Source organism: Tyto alba, unplaced genomic scaffold (assembly GCF_018691265.1).
Source record: "Tyto alba isolate M040663 unplaced genomic scaffold, T.alba_DEE_v4.0 Super-Scaffold_12, whole genome shotgun sequence".
Classification (NCBI taxonomy): domain Eukaryota; kingdom Metazoa; phylum Chordata; class Aves; order Strigiformes; family Tytonidae; genus Tyto; species Tyto alba.
The window spans coordinates 5,318,768-5,340,130 of NW_024881274.1; the positions used below are offsets into that span (position 1 = coordinate 5,318,768).

Consider the following 21,363-nt stretch of genomic DNA (forward strand, 5'->3'; position numbering starts at 1 on the left):
GGTTTGCTCTGCGTGCCTGGAAGGCCTGTGGCTGGCTCGGGGCCTTTCAGGGGATGTTTAAAAATAAATGGCTTCGATTCAAGGAAGCAAAATGTGTCGTAGGGCTGACTTGGAACAACGGCCCTTCATCGCAGGCTGCAGACCCTGCCTGGTCCTAGCAGTGCTTAAACCCTGGCTTAAAACGGAGGGGACAGCAGCGCTGGGGTCGATCAGCTGGGCTGCAGGACCTCTGGAAAGCTCTTTTCCTCCCCGTCGCATCATTGCTGCCCCTGGCTTGGCTCTCCCCTTGTTTCAGTGGTCAGTTTACTGAGGCTGCAGGACTGTGTATTTCGGGGTGCCAGGCAAACCGTTCCTCGCTCTGCCGGAGGCACAAACCTCCCGACGCGGCAGGAGGATGTTCAACTGCTGGTGAGCTGCAGCCTTGTGCCTGCTGGGTTGGTGGAAGCGAAGTGAGGCCGGTCCCACGGGTGTTTTGATGTATTCAGGGGCCCCACGCTGGGCCAGGAACCTGTGGGTGAGTGATGGGTGGCATTTGCAGGCTGCTGCCTGGCGTGAGTGCTTCGATGAAGGCAGGAGATGCCAGCTGTCCCCTGCTGTGGTGGCCCCCAAGCTTGGCTGGTTGATGGCCACCACTGGAGCCCAGTGGGAGTGCGGCCGTGCTGTTGGCTTTGGTGGACACCCCGTCTGGGCTGTGCAGGTGGGCAGCAGCCTTCTCAGCTCAAGACTTTCTGTTCCTGAAAGCCATGTCTGCAGGCCGAACGGAGGGAACTACTCGTGTTCCCACGGGCAGACATCGGGTTCGGTTTCCCTCACGCCCCTGTCTCCATCCTGGGGGCTCACCACGGCTTTGCCCTCCCCGTGGAGGGCTGGACTGGGATCCACGCTCTCCACCTCCCACGGACACACTTCGGAGGTTTTCCTCATGTCTGGGCTGGGCTTGTCGGATGCTGCCAGAGTCTCTTCTGCTTCCCGGGGACAAACCTCAGCTGCAGTAGCGCTTGTGCTGGGGCTGCTGCCCTCCGTGGGAGCCGTGCTTGCTCCCTGAGAAAGCAGTTCTGCTCCGGGGCCCCGTGGGGGCTCGATGCCCGGCAGGATGCGGCACAGGGGCTTGTGCTCAGCCTTGCAGTCAGATCCGCTCTTGGGTTTTTTCAGCAGAGCTGTTGCAGACACAGAGCTGGCTCCTGCCACCGGTTTTGACTTCCCTGTCCCGGTGGGGGATGCTCTGTCAGCATCCTGCGGGTGCATGCCTGGTTTGAAGGTTTCCTTCTCCAAGCTGGTGGGGTCTGCTGCTTCCCAGGGACAAATATCAGATTTCCTGCTCTCCGTGCCATCAGACTTCTTGGATGGCTCCTTCCCCGTTGCACTTTTCAGGGAGCGCTCCTCCATGCCCTGGCTCTCCCAGGGGCAGATGGCCTCGCACTCGCTGCTCCCCTTCTCTGGTGGTTTGGAGGCACCTGCTTTTTCTGGTGGGATGCTTGCCTTACCCGGGGCCGCTCCTTTCTGCAGCAGAGGTGCAGCCACCTCCCTGGAGCAGATTTTGGCTTTGCCATCGGCTTCAACCTCCTGAGACTCCCAAGGACAGACCTCTGCCTTCAGGCTCTCTGTGCTCTGGGATTTCTTCGAAGGTGATTTGGGCAGCGTTGGGCTCTCCGCACGGGGTTTTGCTGGGGGCTGCTCCGCGCCCAGGCTCTCCCAGGGACGGACATTCACTTTTGCTCTCCTGATGAGCTGCCATTTCTTGGCGGTGGCTTTCAGCAGCTCTATGCTCCTCGTGCTGTACCCCGTGAAGGAGCCCTCCGTGCCCGTGCCTGTGCCCTCCCAGGGGCAGATGGACTCACGGTCACTGCTTGCTTGCTCCTTCTTTTCAGACATGCTGTCTCCAGTCTTTTTGTGGAGACCTTGATCTGCAGAAGGGTGTTCACTCGCTATGGGCAGAGCATCTCTGTCCTGTCTTGATTTCTCTGTAGTTGATGGGGAAGCAGCTGCCTCCCAGGGGCAGATTTCTGCTTTATCAGTGGATTTGAGCTCCCAAGGACAGACCTCTGCCTTCAGGCTCTCTGCGCTCTGGGATTTCTTCGAAGGTGATTTGGGCAGTGTTGGGCTCTCCGAACGGGGTTTTTCTGGGGGTTGCTCCATCCCCAGGTTCTCCCAGGGGCAGATGGACTCACGGTCACTGCTTGCTTTGTCCTGCTTTCCGGATGTGCTGTCTCCAAATCCTTTGCAGAGACCTTGATCTGCAGAAGGGTGTTCACTCTCTACGGGCAGAGCATCTCTGTCCTGTCTTGATTTCTCTTTACCTGATGGTGAAGCAGCCGCCTCCCAGGGGCAGATTTCAGCTTTATCAGTGGATTTGAGTTCCTGAGGACAGACCTCTGCCTTCAGGCTCTCTGCGCTCTGGGATTTCTTTGAAGGTGATTTGGGCAGCACTGGGCTCCCAGCACGGGGTTTTGCTGGGGGCTGCTCCATCCCCAGGCTCTCCCAGGGGCAGATGGACTCACGGTCACTCCTTGCTTTGTCCTGCTTTCCGGACATGCTGTCTCCAAATCCCTTGCTGAGACCTTGATCTGCAGAAGGGTGTTCACTCTCTACGGGCAGAGCATCTTTGTCCTGTCTTGATTTCTCTTTACCTGATGGTGAAGCAGCCGCCTCCCAGGGGCAGATTTCAGCTTTATCAGTGGATTTGAGCTCCAGAGGACAGACCTCAGCCTTCAGGCTCTCTGCTCTCTGGGATTTCTTCGAAGGTGATTTGGGCAGCGTTGGGCTCTCCGCACGGGGTTTTGCTGGGGGCTGCTCTGTGCCCAGGCTCTCCCAGGGACGGACATTCACTTTTGCTCTCCTGATGAGCTGCCATTTCTTGGCGGTGGCTTTCAGCAGCTCTATGCTCCTCGTGCTGTACCCCGTGAAGGAGCCCTCCGTGCCCGTGCCTGTGCCCTCCCAGGGGCAGATGGACTCACGGTCACTGCTTGCTTGCTCCTTCTTCTCAGACATGCTGTCTCCAGTCTTTTTGTGGAGACCTTGATCTGCAGAAGGGTGTTCACTCGCTATGGGCAGAGCATCTCTGTCCTGTCTTGATTTCTCTGTAGTTAATGGGGAATCAGCTGCCTCCCAGGGGCAGATTTCTGCTTTATCAGTGGATTTGAGCTCCCAAGGACAGACCTCTGCCTTCAGGCTCTCTGCGCTCTGGGATTTCTTCGAAGGTGATTTGGGCAGCGTTGGGCTCCCAGCACGGGGTTTTTCTGGGGGCTGCTCCATCCCCAGGCTCTCCCAGGGGCAGATGGACTCACGGTCACTGCTTGCTTTGTCCTGATTTCCGGATGTGCTGTCTCCAAATCCCTTGCTGAGACCTTGATCTGCAGAAGGGTGTTCACTCTCTATGGGCAGAGTATCTCTGTCCTGTCTTGATTTCTCTTTACCTGATGGTGAAGCAGCCGCCTCCCAGGGGCAGATTTCAGCTTTATCAGTGGATTTGAGTTCCTGAGGACAGACCTCTGCCTTCAGGCTCTCTGCACTCTGGGATTTCTTTGAAGGTGATTTGGGCAGCACTGGGCTCCCAGCACGGGGTTTTGCTGGGGGCTGCTCCATCCCCAGGCTCTCCCAGGGGCAGATGGACTCACGGTCACTGCTTGCCTTGTCCTGCTTTCCGGATGTGCTGTCTCCAAATCCTTTGCAGAGGCCTTGACCTGTAGAAGGGCTTTCGCTCGCTATGGGCAGAGCATCTTTGTCCTGTCTTGATTTCTCTCTAGTTGCTGGGGAAGCAGCCGCCTCCCAGGGGCAGATTTCAGCTTTATCAGTGGATTTGAGCTCCTGAGGACAGACCTCTGCCTTCAGGCTCTCTGTGCTCTGGGATTTCTTCGAAGGTGATTTGGGCAGCGTTGGGCTCTCCGCACGGGGTTTTGCTGGGGGCTGCTCCGCGCCCAGGCTCTCCAGGGGACGGACATTCACTTTTGCTCTCCTGATGAGCTGCCATTTCTTGGCGGTGGCTTTCAGCAGCTCTATGCTCCTCGTGCTGTACCCCGTGAAGGAGCCCTCCGTGCCTGTGCCTGTGCCCTCCCAGGGGCAGATGGACTCACGGTCACTGCTTGCTTGCTCCTTCTTTTCAGACATGCTGTCTCCAGTCTTTTTGTGGAGACCTTGATCTGCAGAAGGGTGTTCACTCGCTATGGGCAGAGCATCTCTGTCCTGTCTTGATTTCTCTGTAGTTGATGGGGAAGCAGCTGCCTCCCAGGGGCAGATTTCTGCTTTATCAGTGGATTTGAGCTCCCAAGGACAGACCTCTGCCTTCAGGCTCTCTGCGCTCTGGGATTTCTTCGAAGGTGATTTGGGCAGCGTTGGGCTCCCAGCACGGGGTTTTTCTGGGGGCTGCTCCATCCCCAGGCTCTCCCAGGGGCAGATGGACTCACGGTCACTGCTTGCCTTGTCCTGCTTTCCGGATGTGCTGTCTCCAAATCCCTTGCTGAGACCTTGATCTGCAGAAGGGTGTTCACTCTCTACGGGCAGAGCATCTCTGTCCTGTCTTGATTTCTCTTTACCTGATGGTGAAGCAGCCGCCTCCCAGGGGCAGATTTCAGCTTTATCAGTGGATTTGAGTTCCTGAGGACAGACCTCTGCCTTCAGGCTCTCTGCACTCTGGGATTTCTTTGAAGGTGATTTGGGCAGCACTGGGCTCCCAGCACGGGGTTTTGCTGGGGGCTGCTCCGTGCCCAGGCTCTCCCAGGGACAAACGGCCTCTCGCTCGCAGCTGTCCTTCTCCAGGGATCTCTCCGGGCTGGCTAACGCTGCCTGGCGCGTGATGCGCTTGTCCCCCTTAGAGCCAACCCCAGGACCCTGCTTGGCCTTTTGCTGATCGGAGGGACTTGCAGCCGCCTCCCTGGAGCAGATTTTGGCTTTGCCATCGGCTTCAACCTCCTGAGCCTCCCAAGGACAGACCTCTGCCTTCAGGCTCTCTGCGCTCTGGGATTTCTTCGAAGGTGATTTGGGCAGCGTTGGGCTCTCCGCACGGGGTTTTGCTGGGGTCTGCTCTGTGCCCAGGCTCTCCCAGGGACGGACATTCACTTTTGCTCTCCTGATGAGCTGCCATTTCTTGGCGGTGGCTTTCAGCAGCTCTATGCTCCTCGTGCTGTACCCCGTGAAGGAGCCCTCCGTGCCCGTGCCTGTGCCCTCCCAGGGGCAGATGGACTCACGGTCACTGCTTGCTTGCTCCTTCTTTTCAGACATGCTGTCTCCAGTCTTTTTGTGGAGACCTTGATCTGCAGAAGGGTGCTCACTCGCTATGGGCAGAGCATCTCTGTCCTGTCTTGATTTCTCTGTAGTTGATGGGGAAGGAGCTGCCTCCCAGGGGCAGATTTCTGCTTTATCAGTGGATTTGAGCTCCCAAGGACAGACCTCTGCCTTCAGGCTCTCTGCGCTCTGGGATTTCTTTGAAGGTGATTTGGGCAGCGTTGGGCTCCCAGCACGGGGTTTTTCTGGGGGCTGCTCCATCCCCAGGCTCTCCCAGGGGCAGATGGACTCACGGTCACTGCTTGCTTTGTCCTGCTTTCCGGATGTGCTGTCTCCAAATCCCTTGCTGAGACCTTGATCTGCAGAAGGGTGTTCACTCTCTACGGGCAGAGCATCTCTGTCCTGTCTTGATTTCTCTTTACCTGATGGTGAAGCAGCCGCCTCCCAGGGGCAGATTTCAGCTTTATCAGTGGATTTGAGTTCCTGAGGACAGACCTCTGCCTTCAGGCTCTCTGCACTCTGGGATTTCTTTGAAGGTGATTTGGGCAGCACTGGGCTCCCAGCATGGGGTTTTGCTGGGGGCTGCTCCGTCCCCAGACTCTCCCAGGGACAAACGGCCTCTCGCTCGCTGCTGTCCTTCTCCAGGGATCTCTCCGGGCTGGCTAACGCTGCCTGGCGCGTGATGCGCTTGTCCCCCTTAGAGCCGACCCCAGGACCCTGCTTGGCCTTTTGCTGATCGGAGGGACTTGCAGCCGCCTCCCTGGAGCAGATTTTGGCTTTGCCATCGGCTTCAACCTCCTGAGCCTCCCAAGGACAGACCTCTGCCTTCAGGCTCTCTGCGCTCTGGGATTTCTTCGAAGGTGATTTGGGCAGCGTTGGGCTCTCCGCACGGGGTTTTGCTGGGGGCTGCTCTGTGCCCAGGCTCTCCCAGGGACGGACATTCACTTTTGCTCTCCTGATGAGCTGCCATTTCTTGGCGGTGGCTTTCAGCAGCTCTATGCTCCTCGTGCTGTACCCCGTGAAGGAGCCCTCCGTGCCCGTGCCTGTGCCCTCCCAGGGGCAGATGGACTCACGGTCACTGCTTGCTTGCTCCTTCTTTTCAGACATGCTGTCTCCAGTCTTTTTGTGGAGACCTTGATCTGCAGAAGGGTGCTCACTCGCTATGGGCAGAGCATCTCTGTCCTGTCTTGATTTCTCTGTAGTTGATGGGGAAGCAGCTGCCTCCCAGGGGCAGATTTCTGCTTTATCAGTGGATTTGAGCTCCCAAGGACAGACCTCTGCCTTCAGGCTCTCTGCGCTCTGGGATTTCTTTGAAGGTGATTTGGGCAGCGTTGGGCTCTCCGAACGGGGTTTTGCTGGGGGCTGCTCTGTGCCCAGGCTCTCCCAGGGGCAGATGGACTCACGGTCACTGCTTGCTTTGTCCTGCTTTCCGGATGTGCTGTCTCCAAATCCTTTGCAGAGACCTTGATCTGCAGAAGGGTGTTCACTCTCTACGGGCAGAGCATCTCTGTCCTGTCTTGATTTCTCTTTACCTGATGGTGAAGCAGCCGCCTCCCAGGGGCAGATTTCAGCTTTATCAGTGGATTTGAGTTCCTGAGGACAGACCTCTGCCTTCAGGCTCTCTGCACTCTGGGATTTCTTTGAAGGTGATTTGGGCAGCACTGGGCTCCCAGCATGGGGTTTTGCTGGGGGCTGCTCCGTCCCCAGACTCTCCCAGGGACAAACGGCCTCTCGCTCGCTGCTGTCCTTCTCCAGGGATCTCTCCGGGCTGGCTAACGCTGCCTGGCGCGTGATGCGCTTGTCCCCCTTAGAGCCGACCCCAGGACCCTGCTTGGCCTTTTGCTGATCGGAGGGACTTGCAGCCGCCTCCCTGGAGCAGATTTTGGCTTTGCCATCGGCTTCAACCTCCTGAGCCTCCCAAGGACAGACCTCTGCCTTCAGGCTCTCTGCACTCTGGGATTTCTTCGAAGGCGATTTGGGCAGCGTTGGGCTCCCAGCACGGGGTTTTGCTGGGGGCTGCTCTGTGCCCAGGCTCTCCCAGGGACGGACATTCACTTTTGCTCTCCTGATGAGCTGCCATTTCTTGGCGGTGGCTTTCAGCAGCTCTATGCTCCTCGTGCTGTACCCCGTGAAGGAGCCCTCCGTGCCCGTGCCTGTGCCCTCCCAGGGGCAGATGGACTCACGGTCACTGCTTGCTTGCTCCTTCTTTTCAGACATGCTGTCTCCAGTCTTTTTGTGGAGACCTTGATCTGCAGAAGGGTGCTCACTCGCTATGGGCAGAGCATCTCTGTCCTGTCTTGATTTCTCTGTAGTTGATGGGGAAGGAGCTGCCTCCCAGGGGCAGATTTCTGCTTTATCAGTGGATTTGAGCTCCCAAGGACAGACCTCTGCCTTCAGGCTCTCTGCGCTCTGGGATTTCTTTGAAGGTGATTTGGGCAGCGTTGGGCTCCCAGCACGGGGTTTTTCTGGGGGCTGCTCCATCCCCAGGCTCTCCCAGGGGCAGATGGACTCACGGTCACTGCTTGCTTTGTCCTGCTTTCCGGATGTGCTGTCTCCAAATCCCTTGCTGAGACCTTGATCTGCAGAAGGGTGTTCACTCTCTACGGGCAGAGCATCTCTGTCCTGTCTTGATTTCTCTTTACCTGATGGTGAAGCAGCCGCCTCCCAGGGGCAGATTTCAGCTTTATCAGTGGATTTGAGTTCCTGAGGACAGACCTCTGCCTTCAGGCTCTCTGCACTCTGGGATTTCTTTGAAGGTGATTTGGGCAGCACTGGGCTCCCAGCATGGGGTTTTGCTGGGGGCTGCTCCGTCCCCAGACTCTCCCAGGGACAAACGGCCTCTCGCTCGCTGCTGTCCTTCTCCAGGGATCTCTCCGGGCTGGCTAACGCTGCCTGGCGCGTGATGCGCTTGTCCCCCTTAGAGCCGACCCCAGGACCCTGCTTGGCCTTTTGCTGATCGGAGGGACTTGCAGCCGCCTCCCTGGAGCAGATTTTGGCTTTGCCATCGGCTTCAACCTCCTGAGCCTCCCAAGGACAGACCTCTGCCTTCAGGCTCTCTGCGCTCTGGGATTTCTTCGAAGGTGATTTGGGCAGCGTTGGGCTCTCCGCACGGGGTTTTGCTGGGGGCTGCTCTGTGCCCAGGCTCTCCCAGGGACGGACATTCACTTTTGCTCTCCTGATGAGCTGCCATTTCTTGGCGGTGGCTTTCAGCAGCTCTATGCTCCTCGTGCTGTACCCCGTGAAGGAGCCCTCCGTGCCCGTGCCTGTGCCCTCCCAGGGGCAGATGGACTCACGGTCACTGCTTGCTTGCTCCTTCTTTTCAGACATGCTGTCTCCAGTCTTTTTGTGGAGACCTTGATCTGCAGAAGGGTGCTCACTCGCTATGGGCAGAGCATCTCTGTCCTGTCTTGATTTCTCTGTAGTTGATGGGGAAGCAGCTGCCTCCCAGGGGCAGATTTCTGCTTTATCAGTGGATTTGAGCTCCCAAGGACAGACCTCTGCCTTCAGGCTCTCTGCGCTCTGGGATTTCTTTGAAGGTGATTTGGGCAGCGTTGGGCTCTCCGAACGGGGTTTTGCTGGGGGCTGCTCCATCCCCAGGCTCTCCCAGGGGCAGATGGACTCAGGGTCACTCCTTGCTTTGTCCTGCTTTCCGGATGTGCTGTCTCCAAATCCTTTGCAGAGACCTTGATCTGCAGAAGGGTGTTCACTCTCTATGGGCAGAGCATCTTTGTCCTGTCTTGATTTCTCTTTAGCTGATGGTGAAGCAGCTGCCTCCCAGGGGCAGATTTCAGCTTTATCAGTGGACTTGAGCTCCTGAGGACAGACCTCTGCCTTCAGGCTCTCTGCGCTCTGGGATTTCTTCGAAGGCGATTTGGGCAGCGTTGGGCTCTCCGCACGGGGTTTTGCTGGGGGCTGCTCTGTGCCCAGGCTCTCCAGGGGACAGACATTCACTTTTGCTCTCCTGATGAGCTGCCATTTCTTGGCGGTGGCTTTCAGCAGCTCTATGCTCCTCGTGCTGTACCCCGTGAAGGAGCCCTCCGTGCCCGTGCCTGTGCCCTCCCAGGGGCAGATGGACTCACGGTCACTGCTTGCTTGCTCCTTCTTTTCAGACATGCTGTCTCCAGTCTTTTTGTGGAGACCTTGATCTGCAGAAGGGTGCTCACTCGCTATGGGCAGAGCATCTCTGTCCTGTCTTGATTTCTCTGTAGTTGATGGGGAAGGAGCTGCCTCCCAGGGGCAGATTTCTGCTTTATCAGTGGATTTGAGCTCCCAAGGACAGACCTCTGCCTTCAGGCTCTCTGCGCTCTGGGATTTCTTCGAAGGTGATTTGGGCAGCGTTGGGCTCTCCGAACGGGGTTTTGCTGGGGGCTGCTCTGTGCCCAGGCTCTCCCAGGGGCAGATGGACTCATGGTCACTGCTTGCTTTGTCCTGCTTTCCGGATGTGCTGTCTCCAAATCCTTTGCAGAGACCTTGATCTGCAGAAGGGTGTTCACTCTCTACGGGCAGAGCATCTCTGTCCTGTCTTGATTTCTCTGTAGTTGCTGGGGAAGCAGCCGCCTCCCAGGGGCAGATTTCTGCTTTATCAGTGGATTTGAGTTCCTGAGGACAGACCTCTGCCTTCAGGCTCTCTGCTCTCTGGGATTTCTTTGAAGGTGATTTGGGCAGCACTGGGCTCCCAGCACGGGGTTTTGCTGGGGGCTGCTCTATATTCAGGCTCTCCCAGGGACGGACGTTGCCCTTCGCTCTTCCCATGCTCTCCCATTTCTTCGTGGTGGCTTTCAGCAGCTCTATGCTCTTCGTGCTGTACCCCGTGGAGGAGCCCTCCGTGCCCAGGCTCTCCCAGGGGCAGACAAACTCACGGTCACTGCTTGCTTTCTCCTTCTTTCCAGACATGCTGTCTCCAATCTTTCTGTGGAGACCTTGACCTGTAGAAGGGCTTTTGCTCGCTATGGGCAGAGCATCTCTGTCCTGTCTTGATTTCTCTTTAGTTGATGGGGAAGCAGCCGCCTCCCAGGGGCAGATTTCAGCTTTATCAGTGGATTTGAGTTCCTGAGGACAGACCTCTGCCTTCAGGCTCTCTGCGCTCTGGGATTTCTTTGAAGGTGATTTGGGCAGCGTTGGGCTCCCAGCACGGGGTTTTGCTGGGGGCTGCTCCGTCCCCAGACTCTCCCAGGGACAAACGGCCTCTCGCTCGCTGCTGTCCTTCTCCAGGGATCTCTCCGGGCTGGCTAACGCTGCCTGGCGCGTGATGCGCTTGTCCCCCTTAGAGCCGACCCCAGGACCCTGCTTGGCCTTTTGCTGATCGGAGGGACTTGCAGCCGCCTCCCTGGAGCAGATTTTGGCTTTGCCATCGGCTTCAACCTCCTGAGCCTCCCAAGGACAGACTTCTGCCTTTGGGCTTTCTGCACTTTTGTATTTCTTCGAAGGTGATTTGGGCAGCACTGGGCTCCCAGCACGGGGTTTTGCTGGGGGCTGCTCTATGTTCAGGCTCTCCCAGGGACGGACGTTGCCCTTCGCTCTTCCCATGCTCTCCCATTTCTTCGTGGTGGCTTTCAGCAGCTCTATGCTCCTCGTGCTGTACCCTGTGGAGGAGCCCTCCGTGCCCAGGCTCTCCCAGGGGCAGACAAACTCACGGTCACTGCTTGCTTTCTCCTTCTTTCCAGACATGCTCTCTCCAATCTTTCTGTGGCGACCTTGACCTGTAGAAGGGCTTTTGCTCGCTATGGGCAGAGCATCTCTGTCCTGTCTTGATTTCTCTTTACCTGATGGTGAAGCAGCCGCCTCCCAGGGGCAGATTTCTGCTTTATCAGTGGATTTGAGCTCCTGAGGACAGACCTCTGCCTTCAGGCTCTCTGCGCTCTGGGATTTCTTTGAAGGTGATTTGGGCAGTGCTGGGATCTCAGCACCGGGTTTTGCTGGGAGTTGCTCTATGCCCAGGCTCTCCCAGGGACAGACCTCCTCCTTTATGCTCTCCATAGTCTCGGGTTTCTTGAACTCGGCTTTTGAGCTCTCCAGACTTTTCTTAATGTGCTCTGTAAAGATCCTGGTGTCCCTGTGCTCTGCTTGGCAGCCACCCACCTCTGCCAGCTTTTCTTTAATGTCTTGAAGTCCTCTGGATCCTGGTTTGTTTTCCCCTTCAGAAGTCCCACGTGTGTCCTGATTCAGTCTCCCCTTCCCCAACGGAGCTGCAGGCTCTTCCCAGGGGCAGATTTCTGTTTTGGCAAGTGACTCCTCTTCCACTTCCCACGGAGAAATGTCAGCCTTTTCGCTATCGATGGTTCTTTCTTGCCTGGCTGGTGTTGTGGGCAGAGATGGGCTTTTTGCTGCAAGTCCCATGCTGGGCTGCTCTGCACGTTCTCCAGGGCAGGGGGATCCCCACTGTCTGTTCCCCTTGCCCACAGTTCGAGCCATCTCCCCCGTGCCCTCCCGGGCCACTCTCTGGGGGGAAATCCCTTTCTTCACTTGCGAAATTTTACCATCATCTGGTTTTCCTGCATCAGATAAAGCTGTTCCCCTTTCCCAAGGGCAAACTTCTGCATTGCTCTCAGTTCCCCTTGCTTCCCAGGGACAAACCAAAGCCCGGGGGCTCATCAGGATCCTCGAGGTCACTTCTGGCAGCTCGGAGCTTTCGGGAGCAGGTTTCGGTGTCAGTTCCTCCCTGCTGGCACTGCCCGCGGGCTGGCTGGGTTCTTCCAGGCTGCTCCCAGTCTCCTGCGCTCTCAGCAAACCCAGTAAATCTGGTCTGATGCTCTTGTCCCCCTTAGCCAGCTGCCTTCTCTCCCCTTCCCCTCTCTCTTGCTCCGACCAAGCCCCCTCTGCATCCCAGGGGCAGATTTCTGCTCCGACAGTCCTTCCCCCTTCCCCGGTCTCACATGGACAAACCTCAGCCCTCCTGTCTTCCACGCCACCCTCTTTTTCCAGAGCCCCTTTCAGCTCTGGAGTTTTTGCTAGCGGTTTCTCCATGCCCAGCTCATCCCCGGCGTGGCAGGGATCCCCCTCGCTGCCACCCTTTCCTGGGGCTCTGCCCGGCCCCCAGCACTCACCCCCACTCTCCTCCCAGGGGCAAATTTCTTTTTTAACGCTGGAATCTGCTTGGGTTTCCCCGGGACAGACCTCTGCCTGCCTGCCCACCGCCCTGCCAGCTTTTCCCACTGCAGCCAGGGCCACTTCTGCGCTCGGGCTCATTGGAGGGACCCTCTCGGTGCCCCAGCCCCCCCCAGAACCGAGGGGCTCGGGCTGGCCGCCCCCCCTTCTCCAGTGCTTTGGCCAGGTTCTCCTCGCCCGGTGGGACCCTGCTGTCCTCCTGGGATGCAACTGCCACCTGGCGCAGCAAAGCTCCTCTTCCCGCTGGGACACCCGGGGCTCCCCGGGGACAAACAGCCCCCGGCTTCCCGGCAGCCGCTCTCTGCACACCGGCGGTGGACGGGTGGGAGCTGCCAGCGACGGGTTTTACACGCGGCTGCTGCACCTCCGCATGGTCCCGGGGGCAGACGGATCTGCTGGTGCCCTCGAGTCCCTCAGCCAGCTTGGCCGCCCCTTCCTCCGGTGTGATCAGCCCAGCCATGGCCACGGGAGCATCCTTCCCCGGCTGCGCCGCGGGAGCCTCAGCCCCTTCCCAGGGTCGTGCCGGTGCTTTCCCACCGCTGGCCACCGCTGGGGTTTCAGCTCCTTCTTGGTGGCCAGCACTGGGTGGGATCTTGTACACTCCCACAGGTGGCCCTGGGACCCCACCAGCATCTGTGTCCCCCCTGAGAGCTCCGGGCTCCTCTGCCCCCAGGGCCGGGCTGTGCCACTGTCCTGCCCTGTTGTCCCCCCAGCCCGTGGCTTCCCCGGCCGTGCCGACGTTGTGCTGGCAGGGGACCGCATCCCCCTGCCACGGCCAGGCGGGGGGCTTGCTGCCGGGCTTCTCCCTGCTCCACTCAGGGATTTTGGTGATGGGGACTTGGCCGATCCCCCCGAGGGACATGGCCAACATCTCTGCCAAGCGGGGCCTCTCCGTCCTGCTGCCCCCCTCCTGCTCATGCCCCCTCTTCCCGACGCTCCCCTCGCTTTCCCTCTTTGCCTTCAGGATGCCTTTCCCCCTGCAGTGGTTGAAGGCTTTGACGGCGAGTCCCGTGCTCCGGTGGGGGCTCTTCTGGGAGGGCAGGTTGGGGGGGGTGTCTGATGCCTCACCAGGGGTCCCCGAATCTGCTGCTTCGGCAGCTTTCTGCCTCCGGCTCAGAATCTCCTCCTGGATCAGCTCCCAGGGGCAGACCTGCGCCGGGATGGACGCTGCGGCCAGCAGCCTGCCCTTCCTCGCCGGGGGGAACGTGCGCCCCGAATCTTTCTCTGCAGGCCCCTCCGCCGCTCTTTCTGGCTCTTCTGCCCGTGCTGGGGGGCCCGTGGGGGGCTCCACCGGCTCCAGGCTGTCCCTGGCCAGTGTGGCACGCTGGCCCAGGCTCTGGTAGCGGATGGGGGGGGGTGGTGGGGTTCTCCTCACCGCCACCCGCACCCGCCCCGGGAGGTGGGAGTTGTCGGTGCTGATGCTCTTGATGGGGGCGTAGGTGACGCGTTTCTGCACCTTGCCAGTGCCCAGGGGGGACGTGTTGTCCGGGAAGCACCCCTTGGCGGGGCTGGAGCTGGCTGGTGGAAGGGCGTCAGCTGCATCCAGGCTTTGGGGCTTTCTGGCAGCCCTGGGGGGGCCCTGGCCCGTGGGGTGCCCCAAAGCCAGGGCGGATGGGTGCCGGTTGGCGTGCCACACCTCCCGCTTGGCTCGGCTGGTGGCGAGCAGGGTCTCTTCCCGTGCACCGGCAACGACGGTGAGCGACTTCTGCAAGGGGGGTGCGCGGGGCGGGGGGGGCTGCCTGTGCCTCGCCAGGTTGTGGGCACTGGCCGACTTGCAGATGAGCGGGGCGGTGTCGAGGGACTTGCCGTCAGATGGCTCCGAGGCCATCGCCGCCATCATCTTCCTCCTCGGCCCAGGCTCCCGGGGGGTCCCGGGGGTGGGCGAACCTCCCGGGAGCTCCCGGGCGGGTCCCTCGGCGCTGCGGGACTTGCGCAGGGCTGCGGTGCGGCGCCAGGAAGCGTCATCCCGCATCCGCAGGCTGGTGCAGCCGGCGCTGGGGAGCCGCTTGGCGCGGGAGCCGCGGTGGGCCGGGGTGCCCACCCGCTCCCCGCCGCTGCTGCGGCGCGCCACGGCCTCGGGCAGCTCGGCGACGCGGCGGGCGATGGAGCGGCCCAGGCTGCGGCGGGAGCCGCGCTTCTTGGGGAGGTGGGGGTTGTTGGCTGCCATCCTCCGCGTCTTGTGCGCCTCGAGCTGCGCGTAAAGCTTCTTCAGCTCCTCCTGCGCGCCGCGGGCGAGGCCGGGGAGGTGGCGGGGGTGGGGGGTGGGGAGGGGGGACGCGGCAGAGAGAGGGGAGAGAGGAGAGCACGTACAATGGGACCCCACGGGGGGCTACGGCTGGGATGACCCCGCAAAGCCCCGGGTTGGCCCCTAAAACCAGGCTGTCCCCATGTCCCCAAGCCCCCCGCGCTGCCCGTCTCTCCAACCCAGGGGACACAGAAGGTTTTCCCGACCCGTGGCCGGTTCACCCTGCACCCCCTTCTCCCCCCACCCCTTTTTGCTTTGCATCAGGAGAAAGATCGCAAAAGGCACCTCTTACTCTGTGCGGGGCTGCATAGCTAGCGTCAAAAGAAGGTCCTGAGTGTGCCACCCACCCGAATGTCATCGGGGTCGAGACTGTGCTCGCTCCAGGCGGACGCGATGCTGCTGTTCAGGCGGGAGCCCGAGCGCCGTGTGTCCAGCTCGTCCTCATAGACCTCGGCCGCGATCTCCTCCCGCAGCGGCGAGCCGGCGTGCAGGAACTGAGTTGGGGAGGGGGGCGAGGGGTGAGCTCGCCGAGGGGTCCCTGAAACGCCGGGGAACCCCCAGCCCCCCTCTCCCCCAGTCGCTGGGCTGAGCGTTACCTTTGGGATGAAGAGCAGCGCCAGGGTCATGGTGATGGTGCCGTGGGTGTGAGCGAAGAAGAGCAGCAGGGTCCAGTCGGGGTGCAGCGAGGGGACCATGACGAACCTGGAAGGGGAGAGGAGGAGGGCAGCGCCGGGTCCCGCCGAGGCACCCGCAGCCCCTTCCCCACCTCCGGCCCCCACGGCCCCCACCCTACCCGGGTGACCCATGCAGGGAACCCGCTGGCTTCAGGGATTTTCCGCCAGTTCCTCCGCAGCCCCGGGGATGGGGAATCTCGATTCGCAGCCCCCTCACAGCCCCCACGCCCTACCTGACCACGTGGAAGGCGGCCGAGATCATGAGCTCGTTGTGGAGCGCGATGCCCATGTAGCGGGGCTCGTGGAAGGCGGAGGGCACGGCGCGCGTGGCGTAGCACAGGAAGCTGCCCCACAGCAGGAACAGGATTTCGGCTGTGGGAGAGAGCGGGGGAGCGATGCTGAGCATCCAGCCCCATCACCCTGCTGCCGGCAGCGTGGTTTCCTGGGTGGCACCGTCGGGTGCTGAGCTGCGGGGTGGGTGCTGCTGCCCACCGGGACCTCCCTGCCGTGGGGTGCATCCAGCCCAGCACGTTCTGCCCGGCTGCTGCTGGCACGTGCCACGGCTGGAGCCAGAGCTGGTGCGGAGCATCCTCCGGCACAGCCTGCCTGAAAGCCACCGGGACTCACCGCCTGCACCGGGTGATCTACCCTGCGCCGGGGCGAGTCCTGGGGATACTCAGAAGAGAGGGTGGGAGGCAGGTCGGGCACCCCAGCCTGGCTTGCAGGCTCCAGGCAGGTTAAATGGACAAGGAAATTAAACCCCGGCGTGTACAGGATGGGATCCTGGGGCTGTGAGGGTCCTCAGGACACCGTGGGGGCTGGTCTCACCGATCACCATCATGTAGTCCCAGCGGTCGTGGCCACAGATGTAGAAATGGAGCCCGCGGGCGGTCTGGGTGCGGATCACCAGCGGGATGTTCTTGTCGATGTTCTCCAGCATCCCGATGGTCCAGGCCGCCAGGAACCACAGCACCAGGAGCAGGATCAGCCCCAGCATCTTCAGCACCCGCCCGCTCGACACGTAGGGCACCCGCTGCGCCGTGTGGGACAGGAACAGCTTCAGCACCCTGCGAGGCACGGAGGGGTGAGCCCCCAGCCAGTCCCTGCCCCGGGGGGTCCCGAGCATCCAGCCCTCCCTTCTCCCCCCCCCCCCCCCGCCCCCAAACTCCCGGCTACCTGTACAGCTTGAGGGTGATGGTGCCGTAGACGATGGCGAAGCCGAGCATCCGCACCCAGCGCAGGACGATGCAGCGGAAGACGCTCGGCTTGAAGTACAGAATGAACACCTGGGGCGGTGGGAGGGAGGGGTCGGGGGGGTGGCACGGGGCCGGATCCCCCCTGCCGGGGAGGGCGGGGGGGGGGGGGGGGGGGGGGAGGGGGGAAATTCCGGAGCCTCGGAAACCACCCATTTTAGGGCCAGCCCCACTGCTGCCCTTCCCCCTTGGCTCTACAGCATCCACTGCAGCTCTTGTGGGAGGGAGAGAAGATTTGGGCAGGGATTAATTCCCGAGGCCAGCAGGAGAAAAAGGATTTGGTTTCCTGAGAAGGTTTATACCACAGCCGCCGGGGGCTGTGCCAGCAAAATTGACAATTAGGGGGAGTTGTGCCTGTGCCCTGCTTGGGGCTAGCTCGGTGCCTTTGCCCAGGGGGCAGCCGGCCAGGCTGCAAATGCTCTTAAACCCTCACCCAAAGGTTTTTGGTGCTGGGGCCAGCTGGATACTCACGGGGAAGTAGAGGAGGAGGGACCCGAAGAGGATCGTCTCCAGGAGGATGACTCCTGACGCCCGGATCCTCTGTAGGGACAGAGGTGTGAGGGTGCAGCCAGGAGACTCGGCCAGTGCCTGGCAGGGATGGAGCCAGATCCCCCCCGTGTGTGCTGGGCTGTCACATCCCCCCGCCCCAAAAGCCCCCCCTGAGACCACAGGGTTTGGGGGTGGGAGGGGGGGGAGGACCTGGGGACGCCTTGCCTTGCTCCGTCGGAAGTGGTAGGAGACGAGCATGCTGAGGAAGACAGCCAGCATGCAGCAGGCCTGGCAGGAGAGGACGGCCGCCCGCAGCGCCCGGTCCTCCTGGATCAGGCAGGGCGCATCGTCCTCGCAGGTGACACACCCCTGGTGACAGGGCCGGCATGCCAGCCGGGACCCCCCGTCCGCCCCCGCCGCGCCTGGGGACAGAGCGATGGCAAGGTGAAATCACCGCGTCCCGGGCTCGGCGGCACTTTCCTTGCCAGGGCTTCCCAAAGTGCCCCCCCAGCCCCGGATCCTGCTGCCGGAGCCACGTGCCGCTGGGTGAAATGGGGACCCCGGGGCCAGGCATGGCACCCACCTGCCCGGGCACTGCTGGCCGCTCCGCTGGCCCCGTAAAAGCCCGGTTTGCACTGGCACAGGTACCTCCCGAGGACGAAGCCGTGGTTTTCCTGGGGGACACACTAAAGGAGACAGGCTGAGACACCTGGACGGGCGAGGGCTCATCCTGCACCCCGTATACTCCCCCCCTGCACCAGGGGCCCCAGCAGCCCCCGGCTCACGGTTACCTGACCCCACACCATCCTCCCCCCGCGCCCAGGAGGAATCAGTGGTTAAACATTTAAGAATTAAAAGCCAAAGCTTGGTCCCCAAATCCCTCCCTAAAACCTAAATGGACACCTAATGCAGCAGAGCGCGCTAATCCTGCCCAGCTGTGACGGCAGCGGCAGGCTGGGCACTGCTGCCCTAATCCCCCCCCCCCTCCCCGGCTGGATCCTGCCCTGAATGGGCTGGGCTGGCAGCTTTTCTGGGTATTGGGTTTTTTTTTTTTTTTTTGGAGGGATGCCCGGTGGCAGAGCTCATCCCTCCGGAGGGAAGGAAAGAGAACCTGGTGATGCCTTTCCCACTCGGGGACAGCTTTGTGCCTTCTGGTTGGGACCCCCATCCGCACTGAGCTGGGGGGCTGCGGGGTTTGCCCTGGTTGGGGATGCCACCGGTTGTGCCGAGCCCTGAAACGCGCTTGGGCATCACCAGCTCACCTGGGGGGGCGTCGCTGAGGAGGGGAATTGGGGGGCTGCTGGTGGGGGTGAGTCGCCCACCGGCTGCCAACCCCCAGAGCCCGGCCGTCCCTGCGGCGCCCGGGTAGGGAGCAGCCAGGTCACACGCTGCCGCGGAAAAGGAAGATTTGCACGATAAATCCCCTCGGCTGCAGCGCCAAGAGCAGCTGAACGAAACAGATGGATCGGTCGGGAGAGGATAAAGCTCAGCCCGGAGGGAGGGACACTCCGGCTGGGGGGACAGGGACGGTTTGGTGCTGGGGAGCCCCAGCCCAGACGGGTGTGGGGATGGGGTGCGGGGTGTTGGGTGCCGGCAGCCGGTACCTGGGTGCTGTTGAGGTCACAGCGGTGGGTGTCTGCAAACCAGCCCGGCCCGCTGGCGCACTGGTCGATGGCCACGTCCCGCAGCTCGATGTCCACCCGCACGACACCCCTGCGCCCAGGGACGGAGGGGGGTCAGCCCTGGGGGCTGCTTGAGGCCTCCCCGTGTCCCCCCCAGCCAGCGTGGCCGTGTCCCACCGCTGCCTCTGGGACTGGGGAGGACGAGCCCACGGGGGTGGCCGGTGCCGGCGCGTGGACTGGGGCAGTGTGAGGTGTCAGCAAGGTCCCCAGCCCCCCAGTCAGGGATGTGTGTGTGTGTGTCCCCCTCCCAAGCCGTGTCTGGGGGAGGTTGGAGCTGGGACAGGGGTAAGAGCAAGGGCAGCAGCTCCTGGGTGTGAATTCTGCCTCTCAAGAGGGGCTTTAAGGCAACCGACTGGGAAATTGGAGCTGCTGGGGTGGCCCCTGCGTGTCGTCCCTCGCCCTGTGGGACCGACCCTCTTCCCTGGGTGCTCCAAGGGGGACACGGTTCCCCCCTTGGAAATGGGGCCACGTCCCCTCTCCGGGACTAAACCCAGCTGCCCCCCTTCCCTCCCCAGAGCCTCCCGCCGTGGCTCCTCGCATGGGGGGTTGCTGGGGTGCAGCAGGGACCCGCCAGCCCAGGGACACCCCGCAGCTCCTGGGGGGGGCCCCAGCCCAGCTGTGGTAGGGGGCTCTGAGGGTGGCAGCCTGAGGTGGGCAGCGTGGGGACAACGGGGGACATACACACACACACACACACAGGGGTCGGCTCTGTGCCTGTGGACGTGCAAATACCCACATGTGCACACGCACACACACACGCGTGGGGGGACGGGAAGGGTGCCAGCCCGTTCCCAGAGGGTTTGGTACCACGCTGCCCGCACCCCAGGGTGGCACCTCCAGCTGCACCCCCCCGACGTGCACACGGGGCACCCCCAAAGCCCTCTTACACCCCCCCCGCCCTCAGCCCCTCTGGGTACCACTTACTTGAACTCAGGGCTGAGGTCTGGCTTGAGCCCGTAGAAAGCGGAGGAGAGCGTGACTGCCCAGGCGGGCAGGAATCTGCCGTCCCGGCACTCGAGGAACGGCGGGGACCACCGCACGTGGGCCGGGTCCCCCACGTAGCTGTCACCCCGCTGCCACTTCGGGGTGTCCATGCTGCGCAGGTCGTTGCTGAGCACGCGTTTGCGGAGGAGGGGGCTCCGCTGGGACTTGAGGGCGTTGAACCACTCGTTGTCCCAGCTGAGGTTGCCGAGGCCGGGGGCGGCGGCGGAGACGTCCTGCAGCAGGATCTCGCCGTCCCCTTTGGTGGCCTGCAGCATCAGCCGGGGTTTGGCGGCCAGCGGGTGGGCGTCGAGGGCGAGCACCGCCCGGCGCACCCATGGGTGCCCCTCCACCAAGCTGCGGACCAGCGCCTGGTACCACTCCACGTCCTCGGCCACGCTGGCCTCGCGGATGTCGTTGGTCTGGAAGAGCATGTTGAGGAAGTTGGCGGCGTGGGCCAGCGCCTCGGGGACGGCACGCAGGGTGGCACGCAGCGCCGGGGGGGGGACGGGGTCGGGTGCCCCCGCCGCGACGCCCTGGCTGCAGTTGGCCCGGGTCAGGATCTGCGCGTCGCCCGTCTGCAGGAAAGCCAGCGCCGCTGCCGAGTCCTCGGCGTCCCCTGACGCTCCCGGCTCTGGAGTGGGAACCCAGGAGGACAACGGGGCTGGGGACCATCCTGCCAGCCGGGGGGGTCTCTCCGGTGGGCGCCGGCCCCCAGCGAGGACGGTGCCGTGGACCAGCACCACGTAGAAGCACCGGAGAAGCAGCCACCACCGCGGCCCCATGGCCTGGGCTCAGCGGAGCCCCCCGGCCCCCTGCGGCCCCACCGGCCGGCCCGGGGGGGGCATGGTGGGCACGATGCCCGAGGCCGGCCGGGAGCTTGTTCTGCTCCACGGAGCCGGACTCGCGTTCTGCCGCTTGTTTTCCTCCCTCGGCGATGCCGGAGCAGACGTCACCGGCTCCAAAACGTGTTCATCTGTTGGCGCTGCCCACCCAGAGCGGCCCCCCCTCACCCCCCCCCCCCGGCTCTGTTGCTGCGCTCCCGCTCGGGCAGGCCACGCTGCCGGGGACCCCCCTGCCCTGAGCCTTGTGGGGACCCCCACACCCCGGCCCCCTCGGCTTGGCCATGATGCAAGAGCATCCTGAGGGGAAGCCATGGCAACGGAGCCGGGAATTTTCCTCCCAGCATCCTGCTCCCCGCGGCCCCCTCGGCAGCCAGGGGGAGAAGGTGACCCACTGGTTCCCCATATGGTTCCGAGCTTCAATCCCCTGGTCCCAGCCCCTCCCCCCCAGCCATGGGGTTGGAAAAGGGGGGGTATGTGGGGGGGGGTGGGGTGGGGATGGATGGCGCACACACATGGGATGTCCCTGTGGGGCTGAGGATGGTGAGCGCGGTGGGGAGGTGGGCATGAGCACAGTCCCCACGGTGGGGACTGACGCCCACCCCCTACACTGGGGTGTCCCATGCAGCACTGCCTTGGTTGCAGAGAGGAAACTGAGGCACAGGAGGCTGCTCGGTCCCCCCCTTCCCCTTTCCCCCCCCCGCCTGAAGCAACGGTGACTTCCCCCTCCACCGGCCCCCAGGCAGGTGTGGGTAGAACTGGTCCCCACCCCCTCTCCTCCAGTGGGGCATGCTGCGTGCAAGAACCGTGCAAGTGCTGTGCAAAAGCCGTGTAAGAGCTGTGCAAGAACCGTGCAAAAGCCGTGTAAGAGCTGTG

General features: G+C 62.1%; 1 protein-coding gene across 1 annotated transcript; it reads right to left on the minus strand.

The window, feature by feature from the left end:
• Positions 1-768: 768 nt before the first annotated feature.
• LOC116964482 (probable G-protein coupled receptor 179) lies at positions 769-20,641 on the minus strand. The gene is given in 16 exon segments (XM_042787108.1): positions 769-3,350; positions 3,681-4,926; positions 5,383-5,712; positions 6,037-6,863; positions 8,298-12,291; positions 12,293-14,539; positions 14,914-15,060; positions 15,163-15,268; positions 15,474-15,612; positions 16,069-16,307; positions 16,417-16,526; positions 16,965-17,033; positions 17,208-17,404; positions 17,566-17,668; positions 18,587-18,695; positions 19,589-20,641. Coding segments are annotated over 16 exon segments (13,287 nt in total). The 5' UTR covers positions 20,431-20,641.
• Positions 20,642-21,363: the final 722 nt, after the last annotated feature.